General features: G+C 43.7%; 1 protein-coding gene and 1 long non-coding RNA gene across 4 annotated transcripts; both read left to right on the top strand.

The window, feature by feature from the left end:
- Window positions 1–424: 424 nt before the first annotated feature.
- Window positions 425–4,002, top strand: LOC145879497 (uncharacterized). Of its 2 annotated transcripts, none has more exons than XR_014392286.1 (3): window positions 425–1,106; window positions 1,432–1,544; window positions 1,761–4,002. It is a non-coding gene; the product is annotated as an uncharacterized LOC145879497 (long non-coding RNA). The 2 variants fall into 2 exon arrangements; XR_014392285.1 differs by having other exon boundaries at window positions 1,758–4,002.
- Window positions 4,003–20,586: 16,584 nt separating this feature from the next.
- LOC106604306 (homeobox protein MSX-2) lies at window positions 20,587–22,550 on the top strand. Of its 2 annotated transcripts, XM_014198816.3 has the most exons (3): window positions 20,587–20,864; window positions 20,967–21,041; window positions 21,992–22,550. In XM_014198816.3, the coding sequence occupies exons 1-3, from the start codon at window positions 20,702–20,704 to the stop codon at window positions 22,450–22,452; spliced, it is 699 nt and encodes a 232-aa protein (XP_014054291.1). In that variant the 5' UTR covers window positions 20,587–20,701; the 3' UTR covers window positions 22,453–22,550. The 2 variants fall into 2 exon arrangements, with proteins under 2 accessions (XP_014054291.1, XP_014054290.1); XM_014198815.3 differs by having other exon boundaries at window positions 20,587–21,041.
- Window positions 22,551–23,434: the final 884 nt, after the last annotated feature.

Raw genomic sequence — 23,434 nt, 5'->3', positions numbered from 1 at the left:
ATGTTACACCAGTCCATTCCTTTTTAATCCATGATGGGGAGTGAGTAAGTGCACACTTCATGGAGAAGATTGTCCCTCCTCACAACACCAGTCTTTCTACATTGTTTTGTTCCTCTTTTTATTTGTGTGAAAGGTGTTGTGACCCTTGTTAAATGCATTTGACTTGACTAGAAGGATAGAGAATTGGACCATAACTGTTGAGCGCAGCTGCGTTGTGACAGAGACCATCTGGCCTGATGAGCTGAACCAGGTCAGAAAGGGCAAATTATAGATGCAGGCAGATCCAATCCTCCAGCCCGGACCTTTGGCTCCTCATTACCAACAACGACGGATACCTAGAGGGTTGAAAGTGTATTTGAAAGTGGGCTCAGCAGGCCACTGCAGTATGCGCTATTACATTTGTCAGAAAAAGAAAAACGCCATCTGCTGGCGAAGAGAAACCATTGTAATGCAGCATGGAAAATATCTTATTTACATCAATCAATTTGGCTGGCAGTGGCAAATTGCACTGCTCTTTTGGTCAGTGAGTGACAACACTAATGTTAACCAAATAAGTGATTAGCAGCTAAATTGATAATTAAATAGTGAGTTGTTGCATCTCGAACTAAATCAACAGATTCATGTTTCCAGACTGGGCACGTGCAGCTAATCCGCACTGCTCGAGCTAGGTAGGGAACGGGCTCGAGACTGTCCGTTAACTAGCCTAGCTAGCCGGCAGCGTTTCTTTACAGACTAACTTTTACTAACTAACTTCAAATGATTGTTGATAAACAGGCATAGAAATAAGATGCCAGGTGCTCAGTTCAAGGCTGTTTACGTGCCAAGTTTTGGATCTCAATCCTCACGATGTAGTCAAAAAGATGGACAGCAAACGAATGAGTACTTGATCGAGTTGTCCAGCTCACGGAGAAGACAATATAAATTGTCAAGAAAAAAGATCAAATTAACGAAGTGTAACAGCAAGCCTGCACTGTCCAAGAAGAAACGAAAGGCTGAGAGAAGGTCGATGCCTCCACCACCACCACCCGTGACAGAGAGAATGACAGCTACCCGAAGACAAGGTGGAGGAGAGAGATCACAACAACAGAGACGGAGAAGTCCTAGATGTAACTACACTAAAATAACGTTATCCAGAATATTGTCAGAATAAGTAGTTAGCTATCAGCAGAATGTTTTCATGTGATGGTCTAGCTAACTAACGTTAAGTTGGGTGCTATGTCAATGGTAGGCTACCCAACTCAACCCTGTTAGAATTCTTTAAAGGTGAATTCATCCATCGTAACTTCCTAGAAGTATTCACTGATTAGAATGAAAAAACATGAATACATGTGGGTCGTTCAGTTTACCTGTCCAATCATGTCTAACCAGTGCTAATTTCAAGAACGCTAGGAAGGAAGGAATCACTTTTAAATCTTTTAAACGGGGCTGCAGCCTCGTTCCTTCCTTGTTCCTCCATGTCCAATACAGGCACTCCTCAGAGCATGATGAAGGAAGACCTCTTCACCTTCTCCCAGAGAGACGAGCACACATCAACCAACCAACCTGTACATTTGATGCTGTATTACAAATATTTCAGATTTATTTGTGCGGTTTGTGTCTGTTGCCTCCATTTCCTGGCAGTCTGGCAGCTGTTGAATTGTGTTACCTGTCACAGACCTACCATTATTAAACTACTGTACTGTCTCTAACCTACAAAGTTTTTATCTGATGTTGATGTGGGCTTTGCCATAACTCTGTTACTTCTCTCTCCTCCCCAGCAGTGGGCAGCCAGACAGGCTGTGTTGAGGACCATCGGTAGGATGCTGCAGGAGAACAGCAGCATCAGAGAGAGACTGGTCTCCCTCAGCCATAGCAGTCAGGTTATACATTGAACTCAGTCTCAAGACTAGATTACAATCTGGGAATGATACATAGATTATGGAACTTCTCTTTCCCTCTCAAACTCAGGAATGGAATAGTTTTATTTGTTCTGACCAAGTTTATGGACTACCTGGCAAATGTTCTGATTTTGTTCTGACCAAGTTTATAGACTACCTGGCAAATGTTCTGATTTTGTTCTGACCAAGTTTATGGACTACCTGGCAAATGTTCTGATTTTGTTCTGACCAAGTTTATGGACTACCTGGCAAATGTTCTGATTTGAGATGGAATGAAGATAAGGTTATTTATTTTACCTGAAACTAAACCTGTATTGTACATTTCGATGTATCTGTTCCTATAGTTTCCTCTTTAATAGACTCTGGTTGAAGAAATAGACTATAGGTTGGTTTTGATGGGAACACAATTTCCGTTATGTCTGGTGAACTATAACAGGGCAGCCAACCCTCCTGGAGTGCTACAACTGGGTATGAAGGCTGTTGCACCAGCCCTTCTTCCTCATGGAGAACCTCACCTCTTTTTCCACTAGAGGGAAGTGTCTCTATTTTTTTTGTGTGTGTGTGTGTGTGTGTGTGTGTGTGTGTGTGTTAGATACTGTACACACAATACTGTACACTCAGCCACCTAAAGGTAGAATACACAGGTCAGCCACAGCTCAACTTTCTCAGTCAGAGGTTCTCAGTAGAGCCTCTGAGTGTCCCAAATGGCACCTTATTCCCTTTATAGTGCACTACTTATGAACAGAGCCCTATGTGTTTGTTTCCTACTCCTTATTCGTGAATTAACAACCCACAGCCAACATGTGTTTCCTGTTCCTTATTAGTGAATGAACAACCCACAGCCAACATGTGTTTCTGTTTCCTGTTCCTTATTAGTGAATTAACCCACAGCCAACATGTGTTTCTGTTTCCTGTTCCTTATTAGTGAATTAACAACCCACAGCCAACATGTTTCTGTTTCCTGTTCCTTATTAGTGAATGAACAACCCACAGCCAACATGTTTCTGTTTCCTGTTCCTTATTAGTGAATTAACAACCCACAGCCAACATGTTTCTGTTTCCTGTTCCTTATTAGTGAATGAACAACCCACAGCCAACATGTGTTTCTGTTTCCTGTTCCTTATTAGTGAATTAACCCACAGCCAACATGTGTTTCTGTTTCCTGTTCCTTATTAGTGAATTAACAACCCACAGCCAACATGTTTCTGTTTCCTGTTCCTTATTAGTGAATGAACAACCCACAGCCAACATGTTTCTGTTTCCTGTTCCTTATTAGTGAATTAACAACCCACAGCCAACATGTTTCTGTTTCCTGTTCCTTATTAGTGAATTAACAACCCACAGCCAACATGTTTCTGTTTCCTGTTCCTTATTAGTGAATGAACAACCCACAGCCAACATGTTTCTGTTTCCTGTTCCTTATTAGTGAATGAACAACCCACAGCCAACATGTTTCTGTTTCCTGTTCCTTATTAGTGAATGAACAACCCACAGCCAACATGTTTCTGTTTCCTGTTCCTTATTAGTGAATGAACAACCCACAGCCAACATGTTTCTGTTTCCTGTTCCTTATTAGTGAATGAACAACCCACAGCCAACATGTTTCTGTTTCCTGTTCCTTATTAGTGAATGAACAACCCACAGCCAACATGTTTCTGTTTCCTGTTCCTTATTAGTGAATGAACAACCCACAGCCAACATGTTTCTGTTTCCTGTTCCTTATTAGTGAATGAACAACCCACAGCCAACATGTTTCTGTTTCCTGTTCCTTATTAGTGAATGAACAACCCACAGCCAACATGTTTCTGTTTCCTGTTCCTTATTAGTGAATGAACAACCCACAGCCAACATGTTTCTGTTTCCTGTTCCTTATTAGTGAATTAACAACCCACAGCCAACATGTGTTTCTGTTTCCTGTTCCTTATTAGTGAATTAACAACCCACAGCCAACATGTGTTTCTGCTTATCCTAACATCATTAGCTGTAGTATTAACAGGCCAGTTGTGTTGCCCTGTGTGTCACAACATACTAAAGTCTGGCCTTGTACAGTATACACATGGAACACAACATAAACACAGAAAAACATCCCCAAAAGGATCAGCTATATTGATCAACTGACACAGACATCTATCTAATCTAGAATATTTGAAATAAGGTACAGTAAGTGTCTGATAAGACAGACTACACCTCTCCCTGTATTTCATGGGTCATTTTATGGGACTCCCAGTTATTTTCTCAGCGGGGAAATGTTAAACAACCACATAGCTCTGGTTATTACCTCTCCTGTGTTTCACCGCTTCATGTAATGATTCCCCATTACCTCCTGTCTTTCCTCTACCTGTAATGATTCCCCATTACCTCCTGTTTCACCGCTTCATGTAATGATTCCCCATTACCTCCTGTCTTTCCTCTACCTGTAATGATTCCCCATTACCTCCTGTCTTTCCTCTACCTGTAATGATTCCCCATTACCTCCTGTCTTTCCTCTACCTGTAATGATTCCCCATTACCTCCTGTCTTTCCTCTACCTGTAATGATTCCCCATTACCTCCTGTCTTTCCTCTACCTGTAATGATTCCCCATTACCTCCTGTCTTTCCTCTACCTGTAATGATTCCCCATTACCTCCTGTTTCACCACTTCATGTAATGATTCCCCATTACCTCCTGTCTTTCCTCTACCTGTAATGATTCCCCATTACCTCCTGTCTTTCCTCTACCTTTAATGATTCCCCATTACCTCCTGTCTTTCCTCTACCTGTAATGATTCCCCATTACCTCCTGTCTTTCCTCTACCTGTAATGATTCCCCATGACCTCCTGTCTTTCCTCTACCTGTAATGATTCCCCATTACCTCCTGTCTTTTCTCTACCTTTAATGATTCCCCATTACCTCCTGTTTCACCACTTCATGTAATGATTCCCCATTACCTCCTGTCTTTCCTCTACCTGTAATGATTCCCCATTACCTCCTGTCTTTCCTCTACCTGTAATGATTCCCCATTACCTCCTGTCTTTTCTCTACCTGTAATGATTCCCCATTACCTCCTGTTTCACCACTTCATGTAATGATTCCCCATTACCTCCTGTCTTTCCTCTACCTGTAATGATTCCCCATTACCTCCTGTCTTTCCTCTACCTGTAATGATTCCCCATTACCTCCTGTTTCACCACTTCATGTAATGATTCCCCATTACCTCCTGTCTTTCCTCTACCTGTAATGATTCCCCATTACCTCCTGTCTTTCCTCTACCTGTAATGATTCCCCATTACCTCCTGTCTTTTCTCTACCTTTAATGATTCCCCATTACCTCCTGTTTCACCACTTCATGTAATGATTCCCCATTACCTCCTGTCTTTCCTCTACCTGTAATGATTCCCCATTACCTCCTGTTTCACCACTTCATGTAATGATTCCCCATTACCTCCTGTCTTTCCTCTACCTGTAATGATTCCCCATTACCTCCTGTCTTTCCTCTACCTGTAATGATTCCCCATTACCTCCTGTCTTTCCTCTACCTGTAATGATTCCCCATTACCTCCTGTCTTTTCTCTACCTTTAATGATTCCCCATTACCTCCTGTTTCACCGCTTCATGTAATGATTCCCCATTACCTCCTGTTTCACCGCTTCATGTAATGATTCCCCATTACCTCCTAACTGTCTTTCCTCTACCTGTAATGATTCCTGTCTTAATGACATCCCCCTCCTACCCACATTCATTACATTACCCTTCTCTGTCTCTTGGATACCATGAAGTTAGTTAAATAAATAAAAAATAGAATACACTCACTGGCCAGTCTATTACCGTAATTTCCGGACTATTGAGCGCACCTGAATATAAGCCGCACCCACTGAATACATTTTTTTTTTTTTTAACATAAATAAGCCGCACATGTCTATAAGCAGCAGGTGCCTACCAGTACATTGAAACAAATGAACTTTACACAGGCTTTAACGAAACACGGCTTGAAACAAAAATAAATAGGCTTTAACGAAACACGGCTTGTAACAAAAATAAATAGGCTTTAATGAAACACGGCTTGTAACAAAAAAATAAATAATTTGCAGTAAACAGTAGCCTACCAAGAAAGTCATTGGTCACTATCTTCCTCCTCCTGTGCACTGAAACCACTGAAGTCATCTCCTTTCAAAAAAAAAATGAAAGCGGGAAAAATCCATATATTAGCCGCGTCATTGTTTAAGCCGCGAGGTTCAAAGAGTGGGAAAAAAGTTGCGGCTTATAGTCCGGAAATTACGGTAGGTATATCCATCTAGTACTGGGTCAGATCCCCTTTTGCCTCCAGAACAGCCTATATTCTTTGGGGAATTCTACAAGGTGTAGGAAATGTTCCAAAGGGATGTTGGTCCATGTTGACGCCATGGCATCACGCAGTTGCTGCAGATTGGATGGTGGTACATTCATACCACCCTGCATCCCACTGCTGGCTTGCATCTGAAGCTAAGCAGGGTTGGTCCCTGGATGGGAGACCAGATGCTGCTGGAAGTGGGGTTGGAGGGCCAGTAGGAGGCACTCTTTCCTCTGGTCTAAAAAATATCCCAATGCCCCAGGGCAGTGATTGGGGACACTGCTCTGTGTCGGGTGCTGTCTTTCGGATGGGACGTTAAATGGGTGTCCTGACTCTCTGAGGTCATTGAAGATCCCATAGCACTTATCGTAAGAGTAGGGGTGTTAACCCCGGTGTCCTGGCTAAATTCCCAAGCTGTCCCTCATACCATCATGGTCACCTAATCATCCCCAGCTTACAATTGGCTCATTCATCCCCTTCTACTCTGTAACTATTCCTCAGGTTGTTGCTGTAAATGAGAATGTGTTCTCAGTCAACTTACCTGCTAAAATAACGGTAAAATAAAAATGTAAAAAATGATGTGAACAGCCTGTTCCATCTCATCCAAAGCTGCTCTATAGGGTTGAGGTCTGGAGGCTGCTCAAGTAAACTGAAATCGCTGTCATATTCCAGGCAATGTTTTTCCACTCCTCAACAGTCCAGTGTATGTGACGGCGTGCCCACTGGAGCCTCTTCTTCTTGTTTTTAGCTGATAGGAGTGGAACCCGGAGTGGTCGTCTGCTGCAATAGCCCGTCCGTGACAAGGATCATCGAGTTGCCCTTCTGCACACCACTGGATACCATGAAGGTAGTTAAATATGCCCCGTTATCTGTCTGTTTGTGGCCCGCCTCTTAGCTTGCATGATTCTTGCCATTCTCCTTGGACCTCTCTGATTAACAAGCTGTTTTCGCCCACAGGATTGCCGCTGACTGCATGTTTTCTGTTTGTCGCACCATTATCGGTAAACCCTAGACCAGGGCTCTCCAATCCTGTTCCTGGAGAGCTACCATCCTGTAGGTTTTCACTCCAACCTTAATCTAGCACACCTGATTCTAATAATTAGCTGTTTGGTAAACTGAATCAGGTTAGTTACAGCTGGGGTTGGAGTTAAAACCTACAGGATGGTAGCTCTCCAAGAACAGGGTTGGAGTTAAAACCTACAGGATGGTAGCTCTCCAAGAACAGGGTTGGAGAGCCCTGACCTAGACACTGTAGTGTGTGAAAAGCCCAGGCGGGCATCTGTTTCTGAGATAGTGGATCCGACGCACCTGGCACTAATGATCATACCACGCTCAAAGTCACTTAGGTCACTTGTTTTGCCCATTCTAACGTTTAATCAAGCAGTACCTGAATGCCTTGATGCCCGTCTGCCTGCTTTATATAGCCAGTCTCTGTCTAGGAGCTATCTTTGCTGATGCAGTAGGCCTACATAACAGCAACTTCTGAAAAGGGTACGCCACAGGTGATATCTTGCTTGCATCAATCTTACACATACTAATTCTACGTAACTTAGGCTTTTGACATTGGGAGTAAGAAGAGTTGGAAGGATATGACACATCCCAAATGGCACCCTATTCCCTTTATAGTGTACTACTTTTGACCAGAGCCCTATGGAAAGTAGCCGTGGGAAGTAGGGTTGCTGAGGGTGCTGCACGCCCGTATGAGCGGACAAAAATAGTCGTCTACAGTGCAGGGAGACCATTTTTTACAGCACCCCCACCCCTAAACATCTCTCTTCCTGCAGGGCTCTGGTCAAAAGTAGCACACTATGTAGGGACCAGTGGCGGCTGCTGAGGGGAGGATGGCTCATAATAATGGCTGCAATGAACCGAATAGAATGGCATCAAACCATGTGTTTGATATATTTGATACCATTCCACTATTACCACAAGCCCATCCTCCCCAATTAAGGTGCCACCAACCTCCTGTGGAAGGGAATAGGTTGTAGCAGGAAGCTTTTAGTGGTACAGTATGGCACCAACAATCCCCAGTATATTTACTAAGAGTGTTAGGAGTACAGTGTTGTGGATAAAGACATTCTCAGGAGGTGATTAAGGTCTAAACAGCCCAGTTCAGTGTAAGGTCTGAACAGATCTTCTAATCAAGGCTGTGGTTTGAGACAGACTGGTGGTAGACTATGGCGGCTCTACCTCCCAACCACACAACCCTAGCCTCAGCATTGGTCTTGTTGTTCACTGTATTGTTGATGTGGAGAGGCTGTTTTCTCTATCACTCTATACTCTATTGAGTGTTTACTCTATTGCTGGGATTGTTCCTGACCCCACTCCCCCCAGTGTTGTTTATATGGAGAGGTTTCTGGTCTCTTAGGCTAGTCCTGAGAATGGAGTGTGTTGTATTAAAAAACCATTAGGCATAGCCTGAGTGCCTGTCTGTTTGTGCTATAATGCCAACTCAATAAGCAATAGAGTTGTCAAGAACACACACAGACCTGGAACCAGGCTAGGAGAGACCCACCCTGTTAGATTGCAGTAGCATGCTAAGCTGAAAGAGCTGGTGAACACTATTCAACCTGATCGACCGCCAAACTCAACTACACTGAACAAAAATATAAACAGAACATGTAAAGTGTTGGTCCCATGTTTCATGAGCTGAAATAAAATATCCATGAAATGTACTGTACGCACAAAAGCTTATTTCTCTCACATTTTGTGCACAAATTTGTTTACATCCCTGTTAGTGAGCATTTCTCCTTTGCCAAGATAATCCATCAAGCTGACAGGTGTGGCATATCAAGAAGATGATTAAACAGAATGATCATTACACAGGTGCACCTTGTGCTGGGGACAATAAAAGGCCACTATAAAATGTGCCGTTTTGTCACACAACACAATGCCACAGTTTTGAGGGAACGTGCAATTGGAATGCTGACTGCAGGAATGTCCAACAGAGCTGTTGCCAGAGAATTTAATGTACATGTCTCTACCATAAGCCACATCCAACTTTGTTTTAGAGAATTTGGCAGTACATCGAACTGGCCTCACAACCGCAGACCACGTGTAACCACACCAGCCCAGGACCTCTACATCCGGCTTCTTCACCTGCGGGATCGTCTGAGACCAGCCACCCGGACAGCTGAGAAACTGAGGAGTATTTCTGTCTGTAATAAAGGCATTTTGTGTGGAAAAACTCATTCTTATTGGCTGGGACTGGCTTCCCAGTGGGTGTGCCTATGCCCTCCCAGACCCACCCATGGCTGCGCCCCTGCCCACTCGTGAAATCCATAGATTATGGCCTAATGAATTTATTTCAATTGACTGATTTCCTCATTATGAGCTGTAACTCAGTAAAATAGTTGAAATTGTTGCATGTTGCATATTTTAGTTCAGTATATATCAATCGTATTGGCTGGTCCCGTGTGGCTCAGTTGGTGTTTGCAACGCCAGGGTTGTGGGTTCGATTCCCACGGGGGACCAGTACGGGGAAGAAAAAAAAGTATGAAATGTATGCATTCACTACTGTAAGTTGCTCTGGATAAGAGTGTCTGCTAAATGACTAAAATGTAATGTAAATGGCTGTGTGTTTGTGTCAGAGTCCCAGTCGCAAAGCCTATGCTTAGTGCTATTACTCACTTGGGTGAGTTGGGGATTGAGGATGGGTGGCATTCATCACATCCTAAAGCCACACACACACACAGTCTATGTAAGTGAGCCATGATCCCAGCCCTGATTAGCCACAGTGATGCTTACAGCAGGCCTCCTCTGAGTGTTTCTGGTGATTAGCCCCAGTGATGCTTACAGCGGGCCTCCTCTCTGAGTGTTTCTGGTGATTAGCCCCAGTGATGCTTACAGCAGGCCTCCTCTGAGCGTTTCTGGTGATTAGCCCCAGTGATGCTTACAGCAGGCCTCCTCTCTGAGCGTTTCTGGTGATTAGCCCCAGTGATGCTTACAGCGGGCCTCCTCTCTGAGTGTCTCTGGTGATTAGCCCCAGTGATGCTTACAGCAGGCCTCCTCTCTGAGCGTTTCTGGTGATTAGCCCCAGTGATGCTTACAGCAGGCCTCCTCTCTGAGCATCTCTGGTGATTAGCCCCAGTGATGCTTACAGCAGGCCTCCTCTCTGAGTGTCTCTGGTGATTAGCCCCAGTGATGCTTACAGCGGGCCTCCTCTCTGAGCGTTTCTGGTGATTAGCCCCAGTGATGCTTACAGCGGGCCTCCTCTCTGAGTGTTTCTGGTGATTAGCCCCAGTGATGCTTACAGCAGGCCTCCTCTCTGAGCGTTTCTGGTGATTAGCCCCAGTGATGCTTACAGCAGGCCTCCTCTCTGAGCATCTCTGGTGATTAGCCCCAGTGATGCTTACAGCAGGCCTCCTCTCTGAGTGTCTCTGGTGATTAGCCCCAGTGATGCTTACAGCGGGCCTCCTCTCTGAGCGTTTCTGGTGATTAGCCCCAGTGATGCTTACAGCAGGCCTCCTCTCTGAGTGTCTGGTGATTAGCCCCAGTGATGCTTACAGCGGGCCTCCTCTCTGAGCATCTCTGGTGATTAGCCCCAGTGATGCTTACAGCAGGCCTCCTCTCTGAGCGTTTCTGGTGATTAGCCCCAGTGATGCTTACAGCAGGCCTCCTCTCTGAGTGTCTCTGGTGATTAGCCCCAGTGATGCTTACAGCAGGCCTCCTCTCTGAGCATCTCTGGTGATTAGCCCCAGTGATGCTTACAGCGGCCTCCTCTCTGAGCATCTCTGGTGATTAAAGGTTGTGGTCAAGAATTAGATTTTCTTTCGTCTCTATTTTTCTTTCCAGTCTGATGCCAAGACTACGTCTTATTGAGATCATGTTCTGTAGTCAGAACATGCAAGTACCTCCGGTCCAACCCTTCTTCCACTACCTTTCTGCAATTTTTTTTATTGAACCTTTATTTAACTAGGCAAGTCAGTTAAGAACAAATTCCTATTTGCAATGATGGCCAAATCCTAACCCGGATGACGCTGGGCAAATTATGCGCCGCCCTATGGGACTCCCAATCACAGCCGGTTGTGATACAGCCTGGAATCGAACCAGGGTCTGTAGTGACACCTCTAGCACCGAAATGCAGTGCCTTAGACTGCTGCCCCAATCGGGAGATTAATATAGAACTTATCTTATGCTAATTTGACCTTATTCATTATGTTTGATAAGGGCCTTATTAAAATTAACTGGTTTGAAAACATGTGCATCCCCAAAGGTGTGTGTTTCCTTTCAAGTCTCCTCATACACCTTAGAGAGCGAGGGAGGGAGAAAGGTTGCATCCCAAATGACCTATATTCTCTATAGAGTGGACCCTATGGGCCCTGGTCAAAAGTAGTGGAAGAAGACTCGTTACGCCAGGAGCAAACTGAGCTGTAATGCTGTATTTAGAGAAACAGGAAAAACACAAACTGTCATTACTTGTGTCCCAACTCAACCCTATACTCAAACCTGTGTCCCAACTCAGTGGTCCCCTATAGGGGGATGCATCCTATCTGTCATTACCTTCGCTGGAGAATACACTGCATAGTCAATAGCATACATTCTCTGCAGATCTTCTCATACATACTGTATACATGTAGGGCACTTCTACCATACTGTATACATGTAGGGCACCTCTAACATACCGTATACATGTAGGGCACTTCTACCTTACTGTATACATGTAGGGCACTTCTACCTTACTGTATACATGTAGGGCACTTCTACCTGACTGTATACATGTAGGGCACTTCTACCTTACTGTATACATGTAGGGCAGTTCTTCCTTACTGTATACATGTAGGGCACTTCTACCTTACTGTATACATGTAGGGCACTTCTACCTTATTGTATACATGTAGGGCACTTCTACCTTACTGTATACATGTAGGGCACCTCTACCTTACTGTATACATGTAGGGCACTTCTACCATACTGTATACATGTAGGGCACTTCTACCTTACTGTATACATGTAGGGCACTTCTACCATACTGTATACATGTAGGGCACTTCTACCTTACTGTATACATGTAGGGCACTTCTACCTTACTGTATACATGTAGGGCACTTCTACCATACTGTATACATGTAGGGCACTTCTACCTTACTGTATACATGTAGGGCACTTCTACCTTACTGTATACATGTAGGGCACTTCTACATTACTGTATACATGTAGGGCACTTCTACCTTATAGTATACATGTAGGGCACTTCTACCTTACTGTATACATGTAGGGCACTTCTTCCATACTGTATACATGTAGGGCACCTCTACCATACCGTATACATGTAGGGCACTTCTACCATACTGTATACATGTAGGGCACTTCTACCTTACTGTATACATGTAGGGCACTTCTACCTTACTGTATACATGTAGGGCACTTCTACCTTACTGTATACATGTAGGGCACTTCTACCTTACTGTATACATGTAGGGCACTTCTACCTTACTGTATACATGTAGGGCACTTCTATCATACTGTATACATGTAGGGCACTTCTACCTTACTGTATACATGTAGGGCACTTCTACCTTACTGTATACATGTAGGGCACTTCTATCATACTGTATACATGTAGGGCACTTCTACCTTACTGTATATGCTAATGACATGCTTCAAATTGGTTGATTAAGGAGATGGAGGAGGTATTGAGTTATATTAGTCTGATGGACAATTAAATCTTCTCAATGTGTTATGTCATGAGGTGTGTGTGTGTGTGTGTGTGTGTGTGTGTGTGTGTGTGTGTGTGTGTTGGTTTGACTTTGCTAGTCTGACTTTGAAGATAAATTATATTTTGGATGTTACCATAGGTTATTTGACATTTAAACTGCCATAATTTGCAAAAAGATCAGACGCACTCAATATTTTAAAAACAGAGCTGTTGTCCTTTAAATGTTGTGTCGTTAGAATTGGTTAAAAACATTTTTTTAAATAACATACCATACAAATCAGCTGTTTTCCTGAAATTGGATCTGTTTTTGTTGCTTGGTCAGGTTTTAGTCTGTTTTTGTTGCTTGGTCAGGTTTTAGTCTGTTTTTGTTGCTTGGTCAGGGTTTAGTCTGTTTTTGTTGCTTGGTCAGGGTTTAGTCTGTTTTTGTTGCTTGGTCAGGGTTTAGTCTGTTTTTGTTGCTTGGTCAGGTTTTAGTCTGTTTTTGTTGCTTGGTCAGGGTTTAGTCTGTTTTTGTTGCTTGGTCAGGGTTTAGTCTGTTTTTGTTGCTTGGTCAGGGTTTAGTCTGTTTTTGTTGCTTGGTCAGGTTTTAGTCTGTTTTTGTTGCTTGGTCAGGGTTTTAGTCTGTTTTTGTTGCTTGGTCAGGGTTTAGTCTGTTTTTGTTGCTTGGTCAGGGTTTAGTCTGTTTTTGTTGCTTGGTCAGGGTTTAGTCTGTTTTTGTTGCTTGGTCAGGGTTTTAGTCTGTTTTTGTTGCTTGGTCAGGTTTTAGTCTGTTTTTGTTGCTTGGTCAGGGTTTAGGAGTTGAATAAAAAGTTGTTAACTACCCTGTAAAGCTACAATACAGTAAGTCTGAGGGAGTTAGAAACAACAACCAACACAAGTATGAGTTTACACTGGGCAACCATAATGTCCTGCATTGTCCAAACACTGTAATTGCTCTGACATGCTTACTAGTAATCATATTTTTACATCCTTAATGAGAAATGAGGTCTGATTTTGTTGACAGTGCTGAGCCAGAGTTGTGGTTCCAGCTGTTTTAGGGCCCCTGGGGTTATATTGATGATTTGGTGCAATAAGCAAACAGTGGGAAAATATACCAGCAAAACTAAACCCACTATAAATTCTTCCCTGGAAAGTGGTTACAATTCACACATTTATTGTGATTAGGAACCAGTGGTCACTGGAATTTGGTCATTTAGAATTGGGGGACCAGAGGAAAAGAACATGGATGTTTAATGCAGACATGCGAACACACTCCCACACGTCTTATGTACTCGACTGTACTGTGAGAGCATTTTATACCGTGTGTTTATTCACAGTGCTCTAGAAAGAAAATTGGTGGAGGTTATGCTATAACATAATCAAATGGCACCCTATTCCCTACATAGTGCACTACTTTTGACCAGAGCCCTATGTAGGGAATTGGGTGCCATTTGATAATGCAAGCCCTGTGTGCCCTAAATGAACCAGAAAGCACTGGCTTTCCCAGTTCATTTCTACTTAGGAAAGAACTCTTTTCACTGTTGTTTTTATAATTCAATCCTAGATCTAAACTATACTTATAATTCAATCAAAATGTGGGTTAAGTTAACTTTAAGTTTATTTTGACTTTTGTCGTCAAACCCTTTTCTGTGGACGCAGCTTGACAGGTACTGAATGAAAAATTAGGCTTAGATTATATTGTCCATTGAAGTCTGGAAAATATCCTTCCAGACACAGTGAGAGAGACCGTGTGGGTCAGTCTGTTTAGAATAGGTTGTTCAACTCAGTGATTTGCCAGTTTTAACCTGTCTCCAGACCTGTTATTACTAAGAGGTCTCTGAAACAGTCAGGTACACCATGTACTTTCAGAAGAGGTTCTTCTAACTATTAACCCTCCTTAGGGTTGACAGCTGTAATAAGGGGTTGTCTTGGTGACCAGCCTATAGAGGAGGACATCAGTCTTACGGTAGCTTCGGCCTGTAGCTACTTTCTGGTTTTCCTCAAGGATTCTAATCCATAGCTCAGACACACCGGTAGGATTTTCAAATATTTGACTGCCGACAGTACTTAGCACCTCTGAACAGAGTGTCGGCAGTCAATCTTAAAATCCTCCAAACCAGAAGGTGGCAGGAGCGTTGCACTAACTCGGCAGCTGTTTCATGGAAACTAATCCATTGTGATTGAATTATAATGTCAATACTAGCTACAGTGGTTAGCTAGCTTGGAGGAATTATTTAGTGTTGTGCATTGCATCTGTGCACTTAGCTAGCTACCATCCCATAGCCTACATTGCATATGAAGTGTAACTGGCTCATGACATTTAACTGTGGATTTACAGAGAAAATGGCCTTTTGTTGTCACTCCTGTTGGCTCCCCCACGTGGGGTTCCGCGCTCTCTGATTGGCTCAAAGTCAAGTTGTTGGCCACTGACAAGATTGCGATTCTAAAAGTAGAATCAATAGGGCGGCAGGTAGCCTAGTGGTTAGAGCGTTGGGCTAGTAACTGAAAGGTTGCTGGATAAAATCCCAGAGCTGACAAGGTAAAAATCTGTCGTTCTACCCCTGAACATGGCAGTTAACCTACTGTTCCCTGGCAAGCTGTCATTGTAAATAAGAATTTGTTCTTAACTGACTTGCCTAGTTAAATAAAAAATGGTATTTATATAGATTTGTCACTACCGGGTTTCCACACAGCAGGTATTGCTTTTGTTCTAGCAAGAGAAGGAACGGCCTCCCACTGTGATAAGTGAGATTCGGGTTTCATGCTTTTTTTATATACAGTGCCTTGCGAAAGTATTCGGCCCCCTTGAACTTTTCGACCTTTTGCCACATTTCAGGCTTCAAACATAAAGATATAAAACTGTATTTTTTTGTGAAGAATCAACAACAAGTGGGACACAATTATGAAGTGGAACGAAATGTATTGGATATTTCAAACTTTTTTAACAAATAAAAAACTGAAAAATTGGCCGTGCAAAATTATTCAGCCCCTTTACTTTCAGTGCAGCAAACTCTCTCCAGAAGTGCAGTGAGGATCTCTGAATGATCCAATGTTGACCTAAATGACTAATGATGATAAATAGAATCCACCTGTGTGTAATCAAGTCTCCGTATAAATGCACCTGCTCTGTGATAGTCTTAGAGGTCCGTTTAAAGCGCAGAGAGCATCATGAAGAACAAGGAACACACCAGGCAGGTCCGAGATACTGTTGTGGAGAAGTTTAAAGCCGGATTTGGTTACAAAAAGATTTCCCAAGCTTTAAACATCCCAAGGAGCACTGTGCAAGCGATAATATTGAAATGGAAGGAGTATCAGACCACTGCAAATCTACGAAGACCCAGCCGTCCCTCTAAACTTTCAGCTCATACAAGGAGAAGACTGATCAGAGATGCAGCCAAGAGGCCCATGATCACTCTGAATGAACTGCAGAGATCTACAGCTGAGGTGGGAGACTCTGTCCATAGGACAACAATCAGTCGTATACTGCACAAATCTGGCCTTTATGGAAGAGTGGCAAGAAGAAAGCCATTTCTTAAAGATATCCATAAAAAGTGTCGTTTAAAGTTTGCCACTAGCCACCTGGGAGACACACCAAACATGTGGAAGAAGGTGCTCTGGTCAGATGAAACCAAAATCGAACTTTTTGGCAACAATGCAAAACGTTATGTTTGGCGTAAAAGCAACACAGTTCATCACCCTGAACACACCATCCCCACTGTCAAACATGGTGGTGGCAGCATCATGGTTTGGGCCTGCTTTTCTTCAGCAGGGGCAGGGAAGATGGTTAACATTTATGGGAAGATGGATGGAGCCAAATACAGGACCATTCTGGAAGAATACCTGATGGAGTCTGCAAAAGACCTGAGACTGGGACGGAGATTTGTCTTCCAACAAGACAATGATCCAAAACATAAAGCAAAATCTACAATAGAATGGTTCACAAATAAACATATCCAGGTGTTAGAATGGCCAAGTCAAAGTCCAGACCTGAATCCAATCGAGAATCTGTGGAAAGAACTGAAAACTGCTGTTCACAAACGCTCTCCATCCAACCTCACTGAGCTCGAGCTGTTTTGCAAGGAGGAATGGGCAAAAATTTCAGTCTCTCGATGTGCAAAACTGATAGAGACATACCCCAAGCGACTTACAGCTGTAATCGCAGCAAAAGGTGGCGCTACAAAGTATTAACTTAAGGGGGCTGAATAATTTTGCACGCCCAATTTTTCAGTTTTTTATTTGTTAAAAAAGTTTGAAATATCCAATAAATTTCGTTCCACTTCATGATTGTGTCCCACTTGTTGTTGATTCTTCACAAAAAAGTACAGTTTTATATCTTTATGTTTGAAGCCTGAAATGTGGCAAAAGGTCGAAAAGTTCAAGGGGGCCGAATACTTTCGCAAGGCACTGTATATAATATTTCTATTCACAATGAATGACAGATAAAATGTAAAGATGTCAATTTTTCCGGTGCTTCATGCTTAAGGGACTTTGTCCTTGCTACTGACACCTCAGGCTAGTTTCTGGACTGGATTAGACCTGGGTTTTTAGTGAAGCAAGTATTGTTGTACAGAAAATAGCATTCAATAAAATGCCAATTTGCTGTACAACAATATAGACCCTTCCCCTGGTTTCTAGAATAAGAGACTGCCTATTGTGACCTCAGGCTTGCTTCTGGGTGTAACAGCGGTCATACAAAGGGGACCAAGGCACGGCGTTTAAAGTGCTCATATTTTACTTTAATAAAACATTAAATCAAAAACAACAAAAACGACCGTCAACAGTTCTGTCAGGTTACAAGGAACAAAACAGAAAACAACTACCCACAAAACCCAAAGGAAAAACAGGCTGCCTAAGTATGGCTTCCAATCAGAGACAACGATAGACACCTGCCTCTGATTGGAAACCATACCCGGCCAAAACCTAGAAAACAAAAACATAGAATGCCCACCCCACACCCTGACCTAACCACATAGAGAAACAAACCCTCTCTCTCAGGTCAGGGCGTGACACTGGGGTAGATTAGACCAGGGTCTATGCTGAAGCAATTAGGATAAAAAATTGTCGAGCAGAAAACACCATTCAAATAGAATTGCATTATTAAAGAGGAGACAGAGTAAAGCTGCTAGTCTATGCCCCATAGCCATTCCTTCCCCCTGGTCTCTAGGTCTAGGAAACCATGTATTTTAGTTTCCTAATGGCTAAAGATACACTAGCTTAACTCAGAAAGGCGGATCCGGCAGAGAGCTCTGTGTGTGTGTGTGTGTGTGTGTGTGTGTGTGTGTGTGTGTGTGTGTGTGTGTGTGTGTGTGTGTGTGTGTGTGTGTGTGTGTGTGTGTGTGTGTGTGTGTGGCAGTGTTAATTGTATGGTATCTAATCAATGGGACTGAGGGTTGTAGGGGTCTGGAGCTCAAAGCTCACGCTGGACTCCTGGCACGCTGACCTTTAGGTGGACGACCAGAGAGATTTGAACACATTCCCTTAAGGCTGGCCGTCTGTCTATCTGTAGAGTCAAGGAGGAGGGGACAGTGTCTATCCCCAATCAGACAGACCCCTGCTGGGCTTGGTGTGGCCACATTGCCCCCTTTACCAGGGATAGGAATCAGAGGAGAGGAGAGGAGAGGAAAGAGGAGAGAAGAAGGGAAGAGAGGAGAGGAGATGACTAATGGGTGGAATCTAAGGATGCCAACATCAGTGAACTTTTCTTGTGCTCTGATATCAACCTCACGCTCTTCTCTCTCCTTCACTGCCTTTCCAGCTAATTGCCTTTTCTCGTCAACTCATTAAGCTACTATAATTATCTTGGAGGCGTGAATACGCTTCCTCTTATTCCTCCTGACCCAGCTAAACTATGACACACACACCTACACAAACACAGACGTACACAAACACAGATCACGCAATTCACAGTGGGAAACCGCAAGGCAGGGACTGGTGTTGCTGTAAACACACACACACACACACACACACAAGCATTATTTAAGTGCCTCCAGTGTGTCTGGGCTGTGCTCTGTAATCAGTTGAGGATTAGTGTGGTGGTGTCAGCCCCTCGCCCCCCCGCGTCATTAGGCTTTTACGGATCTCTGTGTGTGTGTGTGTGTGTGTGTGTGTGTGTGTGTGTGTGTGTGTGTGTGTGTGTGTGTGTGTGTGTGTGTGTGTGTGTGTGTGTGTGTGGTGTGTGTACGTGCGTGCGTGCTTGTGTTTGTGTGTGTGAGCGCGGACATGCATCATTTCTAGATTTTCCGGATAATGCATTTGTTTGAATAGCATCATTGATCTCTACAGGACAGAGATGCTTTGTCTTGGAAGATTATATTTATTATTATTATTATTATTATTCTGTACTGGGATATCTACTGTTTAATCATACGCGCAGACCTACAGGTACATCTGAGCTTTATGCACACACACGCACGCACGCACGCACGCCCGCGCCCGCCCGCACGCACGCACGCACCCACGCACGCACGCACACACACACACACACACACACACACACACACACACGCCTAACCTGACAGCGCTGCTCAGTCTGAGTGATGATAGACTGAGGCTAATGTGAACGGGCGCCACACACCTCAGGAAGGTAGTAATTTACCTTCATTACCCTTAAAAATCCTGCTTAAATGAGACGGATTCCACACTCCTAATTACAAGGTGTTAATAACAACAATGGAATGACAGTCATTTACTAACCTGCTATCGGGCCCTGATCAAAAGTAATGCACTGCATAGGGAATAGGGTGCCATTTGGGACCCTGGTTGACTGACATACTTCTTATTGATTACCATTGTGATTGACTACCAAAGTGATGTTTAAGGTCATAGCGAGTTTAAACATGAGTAGAGAGACTTTTCAGGGCTCCATGGAGCCAGAGCTGTGTCCTTTGACTGTGTTGAAATGGTAACACAACACTTAAGTTGTTTCTCTGGTCCGCTTTCATCTTCCTGCCACCGACCGACGTCCAGAGACAAGTTATGATGACACATAGGCCTATACACACACACATCAAGCTAATAGCAGAGAGGGAGGTACAGTAGTAGGACGGGGCTCAACCTCTAATATATCACTACAATCAGCTCCCTATCAGCAGCACTGGACTAGTCTGCAAGTGAGATAGCACAGGGCTGACCCTGGCAAAAACACTCCCGTGATTGAAATCGGGGCGTGGTCTGTGGATCTGTCTCCGTCCTTACGTTCGTATGTACAAGCTGAAACGAGTCACCTTCGACTCCTCATGGCAGCTTTCTGTCATTGTTTCTGACGGTTCAGAATCATAACAACACATGCTTTCAGCCCCCTATGGATGCTGTGCATCATTTTCGTGATGTTGTCAGTCAACCTGCTGTCTATTTACTAAGGCAATGGGCTATTTTTCATCATTGATTCATGTCCTTCATTTGTTGAATGTAGAATATTTTTAATTATATTAATTCTTAAAATATAAATGATATAATTTATTCTGGGAAAATGGGGTTAAGCAGGCCTAATCTTCATATTTGAGGAATAGCCTTCATTGAGGGAATGAAGCATGAACTAGTTCTCAGATATTTCCCCTCCACATCCTCCTTCTCACGCAGTTAGCGGTAAATTAGCCTCGTGTTTACCCGGCCAAGTGTTTACGCGGAGTGGAGTGTGTCTCGAGGGTCTCTTTAACCTCAAGACCCCCCAGGACCACACCCAAATCCCCCAAACTCACAGGCCAATCACAAGTCTCCTTCCGCCTCTACAGTTTTTTCAGGGTTTTAATTGGTTGAAAGTCCCAGTACTTTAAACACGCGTTCTCATGAGTTTAGAGTAGACACAGACTTCAGAAGTTGAGAAATTGTTGTTGACTCCGCGGACAACAGTTGAGATGCGCATATTGTTGTTTACTTGAAGCATGGATTCTCCAGTAGATTCGAAAGATGGCTTTTCAACGTATGAGGACACTCCTCCACCGAGGCAGTTTAAGGAGCGCAAAACACCTTTATCACCTTTACCTTTCAGTGTGGAAGCGATCATGTTGGATACGACTCATAGCGAAGGAGGGAGACGCGACAGCGGTACGATAATCTCTCCCCTGGGGAATTACTCTATATCGGTGTCCAGACAGCCGTCTAGTCCAGAATACTTTATTCACAATTTTGACCCGTCTTCTTCGCCAGTTAAATCAGAGACGTCGGAACCAGGGGACTGTGCGTCATGGATGTCACCGCGGTGCAGGTTGTCTCCAGCGCTCAGTAAGTGCTCAACCTTATACTATAGAAGAGTTATTGAATAGCCTACGGCCTGGTATATTTTTGTCCCATGCTGATCTACTGGGAAATATCCGTTATTTGTGTTTTCTAATGTATTTTAAAGTTGTAGCCTATGTGGAAATAAGATAACTTTAAAATAGAATTGGAAAAGTCTTAGTGTGCAGTAGTTTTATACCATTCCATCTACAGATCAATATCATTCAATACATTGCATATCATCAGGGGAGAAGGTTTAATTAATGTATTTGTGTATATACACTGAGTATACCAAACATTAGGAACACCTTCCTGATATTGAGTTGCACTCCCCCTTTTGCCCTCAGAACAGCCACAATTCGTTGGGCCATGGACTCTACAAGGTGTAGAAAGCGTTCCACAGGGATGCTGGCAATGTTGACCCCAATGCTTTTGTGTTGGCTGGATGTTATTTGGGTGGTGGACCATTCTTGAGCACACAGGAAAATGTTGAGCATGAAAAACCCAGCAGCGTTGCAGTTCTTGGCACAAGCCAGTGCTCCTGGCTCCTACTACCAGACCCCGTTCAAAAACACTTCAATCTGTTGTCTGGCCCATTCACCCTCCGAATGTCACACACACAATCCATGTCTCCAGGCTTAAAAATCCTTCTTTAAACATATCTCCTCCCCTTCATCTACACTGATTTGAAGTGGATTTACCAAGTGACATCAATAAGTGATCATAGCTTTCACCTCGTCAGTCTATGTCATGGAAAGAGCAGGTGTTCTTAATGTTTCCCTCTTTCTCTCCCTCTTTCTCTCCCTTTCCCTCCCTCTTCCCCTCCCATTTTACCTCCCTCTTTCCCTCTTTCCCTCCCTCCCTCCCTCATCACCTCCCATTTTACCTCCCTCTTTCCCTCCTTCCCTCCCTCTTCCCCTCCCATTTTACCTCCCTCTTTCCCTCCCTCCCTCTAGACCAGGTCAATCCCTCCTTGAAGAAACACAAGACCAACAGGAAGCCCCGGACCCCCTTCACCACCTCCCAGCTCCTGTCCTTGGAGAGGAAGTTCCATCATAAACAGTACCTGTCCATCGCTGAGCGGGCTGAGTTCTCCTCCTCCCTGTCCCTCTCAGAGACCCAGGTCAAGATCTGGTTCCAGAACCGACGGGCTAAAGCCAAGAGACTGCAGGAGGCAGACGTGGAGAAACTCAAGATGGCCGCCGCAGGTGTTGGATCCAAGCCAGGGTTCTATCCCCCGGGGTTCTCCTCGCTGCCGTTCCCCCTCTGTGTCAGTCTGGAGGGTCTGGGTGGGGGGGTCTCAGGGATGTGCGGAGGACAGGGGTACCCCTTCAGACGTACCACTCTGTTAACAACAGTACCACATCTGGGGGTGTACACCTCACCTGTAGGGTACGGACTCTTCCACCTGTCCTGAGGTGTGTGTGTGTGTGTGTGTGTGTGTGTGTGTGTGTGTGTGTGTGTGTGTGTGTGTGTGTGTGTGTGTGTGTGTGTGTGTGTGTGTGTGTGTGTGTGTGTGTGTGTGTGTGTGTGCGCGCGCGTATGCGATGAACCTTACAACAAGATATTAAATCGTACCCTAACTCTCAGGGGTGCTTTGAATATAGTGTGCTGGACCTACTTAGATATATTCAAGAGATGTGGAAGTGTACATTGTTATACGGTACCTTGTGTTCCCTGGTTTGTTATGGAAGTGACTAGCGCATCAGAACACCCATAGTACAAGCATCATTGCAGGGTAATTGTTAATTTATTCTATAGCCCTGACCTCCTGACCTGTGCTGTATTTGCCAAAGCTAGTTGGATCGTTCCCAAAGGATATTGATCTGGTTCTCCCGTTTGTCTGATCACTCCGTAAATGCCAGATTATCTCTATAATAGCATTATTGATGTCTCTGTTTTTGCCCTTCCTGTCTTTGGGAAAGTTTATTTTTAGACTTTCATATTTGTGATATACATATAGAACAACATATTTATTGAATAAATGTAATATAATTAAGCAGTAAGAGTCAAGGGTGTGTGGTATATGGCCAATATACCATGGCTTGGGGTTATTCTTAACCACGACGCAACGCGGAGTGCCTGGACACAGCCCTTAGCCGTGGTATATTGGCCATATATCACAAACCCCTGAGGTTCCTTATTGCTATTATAAACTGGTTACCAACATAATTAGAATAGTAAAAATACATGTTTTGTCATACCCATGGTATACTGTCTGATATACCACGGCTGTCAGCCAATCAGGATTCAGGGCTCGAACCACCCAGTTTATAATATATATTTTATGAAGTGTATCTACAAGTGTAAATAGTTTGTGGTCTAATGTTGAATATAAATCTGGTTATTTGCTGAGTATAACATCTAGTCTTTTGATTTGGTGTCACCTTCTCTTCTTG

The sequence above is a fragment of the Salmo salar genome, chromosome 05 (genome assembly GCF_965601325.2).
Source record: "Salmo salar chromosome 05, fSalSal1, whole genome shotgun sequence".
NCBI lineage: Eukaryota > Metazoa > Chordata > Actinopteri > Salmoniformes > Salmonidae > Salmo > Salmo salar.
This window is presented reverse-complemented; position numbering and strand designations above follow the sequence as displayed.